Consider the following 6,259-nt stretch of genomic DNA (forward strand, 5'->3'; position numbering starts at 1 on the left):
TAAATTAAGTAACGCGTGCGATGTGATACACACATGCAAAGAATATTAAGAGTGCTATACGTGCTCCAAGATTAATCTTTGTTGCGCATTGATTTTCAATTTGGGCAATTTGTCTGACGAGTCTCCAAAAATTATTTCGAGGGCTGCCATCGCACGCTACAAAATGGATTTTATAGGTTGATTTTGAAAACTCAATATTTGTTTTTCAGGCATGCGCGTGCAATTGCACAGGGGCGGATCTAGCAAATTTTCTTTGTAGGTCATGATGCGCAGCATCATGACCTACTAAGAAAATTTGAATATACAGCTGGGGGTCTTGGGGGGCGCTGTAAGCCCCCCAAGCGGGGTTAGGGGCGGAGCCCCAGAAGCTTTCGCTAAAACGGGCTTTGCGAACCCTGAAATAGGCTTAAACGGGGACAAAAAACAACCTCGTATGCAGACGTTTTAGACCTTGATAACAGAAACGAAACATTCTCATAAACGCCGCAGCTCAGCATAAACACTTCAAATAGAAAAAGAATGACAACTTAAATGTATTTCGTTAGCATAAATCATTTTTAGACTGTTTCGCCCAATGTCAGGGCTCGTCAGCATGCCTAGGACAAACGAAAAATAGAATGAAAATATAGTTCGTTAAGCCCGACATGGACAGTCATAATGCCGCTCCGGAAACCAGGTACTGTCGGCTGGAGTCAGGCCGAGCCCGGAATAAGGAAAATTTATTTATAGAAAGAAGTTATTGTTAAAGTGGAAGTAAAGAAATGGCTCTGTCAACTGCACGCACAGGAATTAATTATCATTGCAGCTAGCTGTTTTGTCACATCATCGTATGATGATTGTAAAATTTTCAGAGGGTTGAGTATTATCATTACAGCTTGCTGTTTTGTTACATCATCGTATGATGATTGTAAAATTTGCAGAGGGTTAAGTATTATCATTGCAGCTTGCTGTTTTGTCACATCATCGCAAAAACAAATGTACTGTATATAACTACTGTAAGAAGGTAAATGAAAAAAACTAAAAAGAAGGTAATTGGATTCATAACGTTATCATCACCTTCATCACCACCACGTAAAATTTAAGCATTCGAGAAAGCTTAGAAGGAAAAAAAAGACTTAGTTACTCCTTGACCCAGGTACTGTCAGCGGAGCCTACTGAGCCCGGGGACAATTTTGAATCAATCAGGTTTGTCATCACCAAAAATGGGGAGGGGGGGGGAGAGGAGAGAGAGAAATATATTGAGTATGAAACTTATTACAGAAAGTAGTTTCTTAGGTATGGATTTGTACAAAAAATTATACTTTATTTTAAAATTTATTTATATTTATATATTTATTCAGAAAAGGAAGAAACAATATTATTTATTTTATTACTTGTTAATTTTAACTTTAGATATAAACAATATGAGTATATATTGAGGCTACATAGAAAAATAATTGATTTAAACATTTTACTTAAAATCCAATCTCCTGTTTTTAACAGCAAACTTATTGATGACTGATGAGGTGGATGGTACAAATTCTTTGTGTATATGTAACAAAGCTAAGCCATTTAACCTATCTGCCACCATTGTACTGCGATTGTAGTTCTTAAGCCTTCTCATTGCAGAGAAAGAGCGTTCACATTCGCAGGATGTCACTGGTAATGTGGCAAGAATTCTTAAGGCTACAGTCAAATTGTCAAATTGTAATGATGGAATTGCTTTAAGAGTGGCTGAAATATTATCAGGATAACTATCCTGCATCTCCCAGTACTTATGCCAGAGATCTAGCTCAGCATCAAGAGCTAAAAAGTTTGGCATGTCATCAGAATAAAAGCTACAAAAAGCTGTAAACTTGTCTTTCCATCCCAATAGACCATGTTTACTAACTAAAAACATCATCTTAGATGGAATAATTGACAAGCCCTGATAAGAAGTCACAGTAGATATGTCAAAACGTAACTTCAATTCAGAATTTAAATGGTCCAACAATGGAATATTTGTTGTCCTTTTAAAATAATCCGAAATGTTTTCAGCAGGAATGTTAGATCTGTTTTTTTGACGTCCACAAGTTCTAGGTTTTGTAGGAGTAACACATACTTTTTGAGCTAGAGATACAGCTTTCTCATACCACATTTCATGGTAGGCATCAACTGCATTTCGTGTAGCCATGGCTGCACTTTTAAGAGCATCAATCATATGAAGTCCCTCAAAAATATCGTTGGATTTGCTCTGAAGCATTCGTGTTACTGGCAGTGTTATATCAAATAAAGACCGAGTAATTACCATTGTAATAATAAAATCAAAACTTGTAATTAATTTATATAAGGACAAGGCTTTTGATGATGTGTCAATATTGCATTGCCTTTGAACAAACATCTCCTCAAGAGTGAAAACAAGAGGGACATAAAGTTCTTGGAATGTATCCATACCTTCAACACGTTCAATCCACCTTGTGCGACAAACATCCTTAAGCTTATTTTTTAAGGAATCAGGAGCATACAATTTAATATTTTTCACAAACATGTCTTCCCTTACTTGGGAAAAATTAAAAAAATAGGAAATCTCTTTTATGTTATCAAGCACATTTCTAATTGTTTGGACTGAACAAGAGGCACATATACAGAGGTTGAGGCGATGACTATGACAATGAGTATAAATAGCCTTCCTGTTGATTCTCAAAATATGAGCAGAAAGACCATTAATTCTACCAGCCACAGCGCCAGCCCCATCATAACCCTGGCCTCTACAGTCTTGAACATTTAGAACTAGGTCATCACTTAGAGCTTTGAGAATAATGGAAGCAAGAGCACTTCCAGATAAACCTTCCTTACAGTGAAGAAATCGAATGAAATCTTCTTTAATGTCAAAATTGCTATCTACATAGCGTAAAACTAATGATAACTGCTCTTTATTGGATGTATCTGATGCTTCATCAGCTATAATCGTAAAAAACTTGTTTTTCTTAACTTCAGAAACAATATTTTCTGTGATTATATCTGCACAACAATTAATTATTTCATTCTGTGAAGTTTTAGAAATATAAGAAGAATTCTTATTACATTTTAGAAGATGATTTTCAAGGGTTGTGTCTCCACCACGTACTCTGTAATTTAAAAGATCAATAAAATTGCCAGTTGAACCAGTTGAAAAATTTCCAACTTCAGGATGATATTTACTATCATCCCTGTGGCCACGAAGAGGAATACAAACACGACCACATAAAATTATGGTGTCAACAATTGGTGTTAAGAACTTTCGATTATCAGCAACCTGTTTTTTGTAGTTGGAATCTATGATTACACTGATTGGTTGAGTTTGTCCTAAAAAATTCTTCACAAATGCACTAAAAGTTAGGCTGGTTTGAATATGTAAACCATTTTTTGATGTTTCATGTTGTTTAAAAAAGTTTTTGGCAGCTGGCCAATGTCGAAAAGGTTGAGAAAGCAATTTCTGTAACTTAGAAGTTTTGTTAGCAACCTTGTGACCAAAAAGGATACATGGCAAACAAAATGCTCCATCCAAAGTTGGTGAATATTTAAGCCATAAAAAGGTCTTTAGCCATTCATGCCGAAAGGAACGCCCACTTTTTTTAGGAAAAATAAAAGATTTATCGGGCACAAAAACATTGGTGATTAGGTTGTGTACACCTTTATCATTTAGACCTGAAACTTTAGAAAGGAAAGAGGCAACGTCATATTGATGTTCAAAATTTAAAACAGTAGCAAAGGAAATATCATTTAAAGCTTTGTCATTGTTATTAAAATCTTCAGCAGATGTGCTATTATTGTTACTATCTTTATAATCTTCAGTTAGTTTATTGTTAAAGGAAGCTTTATTAGGAAAGAAATTAAACTGTTTATCTTTAATCACAGGTTTTACAAGAGATAATTTCCCTGTTGCCTGTGCATCCGGAAAAAACCTTGTTTGCCTTTTCACAGGAGGAGATAAAACTTTTGTGTCCGCAGCTGAACCTGACTTGCGTTTATGTATCTGCTTAAAAATAATTGGAACGAAATGATTAGGTGCAAAATTTTCTCTGGATGGAAGTAAGCCCTCATAGCAAAACAAAATGTGAATAGCAAAAGCAGAGCTTGGTTGTCTAGGCTCTATTAATTGGTTAAACAACATTTGAGCTTTTTTGCATCCATAATCTGGGTAATAAGAAAATATATTCCTGTTTGTGACAGATGACAGAGCAAGCATAGCAAGAAAGGAACAATATTTCCGATCTACTAAATTTAAAATGGCTACCTCCTTAACTAAGTCTTCTTGTTTTTTGTCTGTGTTAAATGCAGAATTGCAGACAGACATATTGAGAATATCTTCCATAGATTTAAAGAGACTTTCTGGAAGAGCAAGGATAGAAGAAAATAGAGGATGCTTACAGTAAAAGCTAGCATTCATCATTAGCTCCACTGACACAAGAATTCGTAAGTCGTCAACCATCACATTTTTCCCAAACAAACACAACGCCATAGAACTGTACAGGCAATTTCCATTGACCTGAGACCTGTAATAAAAATAGGTATTGCTAGCTATTCTAAAACTTTAACTACACATTTTGCCAAACTGCTGCCTATTAAAGGTTTGTTTATGAAATTCAACTTGCTCAATATATAAATAAACTAAGAATGCATCAACAAAAGAAACTGAACAAGCAAGACATATTTGAGATGACCTTTGCACATTTTAAAACAACAAAGATTATTCATAATCTTTTTTAAGACAATATTCAGCTGCATAGTTAGTGGTCATAGTAACAAAAACGCATAGCTATTATAGAAACAACAAAAGATAAACATAAACAACTCACTTCAACGTAATTGCGCAACCATCCTTCTTTGCTTTCACATAGGCAGGAAGGTAGTATTCTGCATGGCAATTTCTTTGGATAAAACCAAAAGTAAGTTGTTTTTGCAACACGTCAGTAGATGGCAAAACAGAATTACATTTAAACTTTTTATTTAATTCGGCGTAAATTTGAGGTAGCTCATCAAAATTTTCGTTTTCAAAAACTAACTCCACACGCTCTCTCAAGCTCTTGCAAGCCATGTTGAGAACGGAAAGAATCTTCCGCATGCCTTACTTATATTTATACCAACATGCTACAAATTTTGACAGGTTTGTTTAAAACTTTCTGACTAAAAATAGGTCAGGCCCACATAGGTTGATTCTAGTCAACGGTGAAAGCCTCACGGGATAACCTAGAGCCAAGACTGGCTGGCTTCAAAATTTCTGACTAAAAATAGGTCAGGCCAAGATAGGTTGACTCTAGTGTATGGTGAAAGCCTCACGGGATAACCTAGAGCCAAGACTGGCTGGCTTCAAAATTTCTGACTAAAAATAGGTCAGGCCAACATAGGTTTGATTCTTGTCGACGGTAAAAGCCTCGCGGGATAACCTAGAGCCAAGACTGGGCTGACTTCAAAATTTCTGACTCAAAATAGGTCGGGCCCACATAGGTTTGATTCTAGTCGACGGTAAAAGCCTCGCGGGATAACCTAGAGCCAAGACTGGCTAACACAGGTCAGGTCAACATAGGTTGATCCAATTCGCGTTATGAGAAAACAAGGAGAAATATTTCGATCTTCAGATTCCGGGTAAATTCGACAGAATTCGATTTCAATCCTCGGCATTTTTTTACTAGGTCGCGTGACAGGGTTGACCTAGTCTAAATCCGCGCCTGATTGCACGCCTTTCATGATAAAGTCTCCAAAGTATTCAGCACATATTTAACATATTTAAATATGATAGATTGAAGTCATAATCACACAAGGGTTGTTTCAAGAAAATGATATTTTGATTCTCTGTTTATTACAATTTACAACAAAATTGATTCGTAAATTGATGAAAAACAGGCCGCAAGATGCAAAAACGGTTGGCAATGTCAAAGTACTCTTTTTTTAAGAATTTTGCTTTCTCCCATTTTATAGCAACACATTTATAGCGTTCTTACTTTACATACATTACATTTTTCAAAATTGTGTCTTAGCTACCCTTCAATTTTTTTAACCAAAGAAAACTCTTATCTTTAAATTAAATAAAAACTATAAAATAATTTGCTATAAAAAAACATATAGTTTATATGCATATAATGCATAAAATAAATATTAGCGTTTAATGCAGAAAAATGCATTTAATTTAATTAAATATATAACAGCCTCTGCAATTTTTGAGACGCCAGGTAATTGCTAACGTATTTTTAAAATATATATATATGCATGCGTCAGCAATTATTTGCTGTTGTAAAATCACACACAAAAATCTGTAGGAAAC

General features: G+C 35.2%; 1 protein-coding gene across 1 annotated transcript; it reads right to left on the reverse strand.

The window, feature by feature from the left end:
* Positions 1-229: 229 nt before the first annotated feature.
* On the reverse strand, positions 230-5,683 carry LOC130645617 (52 kDa repressor of the inhibitor of the protein kinase-like). The gene is made up of 2 exons (XM_057451656.1): positions 4,797-5,683; positions 230-4,493 (listed from the first exon to the last, which is right to left on the reverse strand). Exons 1-2 carry the CDS (start codon positions 5,060-5,062, stop codon positions 1,451-1,453), a joined length of 3,309 nt encoding a protein of 1,102 aa, XP_057307639.1. The 5' UTR covers positions 5,063-5,683; the 3' UTR covers positions 230-1,450.
* Between the last annotated feature and the right edge of the window lie 576 nt (positions 5,684-6,259).

Source organism: Hydractinia symbiolongicarpus, chromosome 5 (genome assembly GCF_029227915.1).
Source record: "Hydractinia symbiolongicarpus strain clone_291-10 chromosome 5, HSymV2.1, whole genome shotgun sequence".
NCBI lineage: Eukaryota > Metazoa > Cnidaria > Hydrozoa > Anthoathecata > Hydractiniidae > Hydractinia > Hydractinia symbiolongicarpus.

Coding starts and splice junctions, on each gene's coding strand:
- LOC130645617 (XM_057451656.1), bottom strand. CDS start 5,062: ATGCGGAAGATTCTTTCCGTTCTCAACATGGCTTGCAAGAGCTTGAGA. Junction 4,494..4,796: donor GGTTGCGCAATTACGTTGAA/GTGAGTTGTTTA, acceptor TTTTTATTACAG/GTCTCAGGTCAATGGAAATT.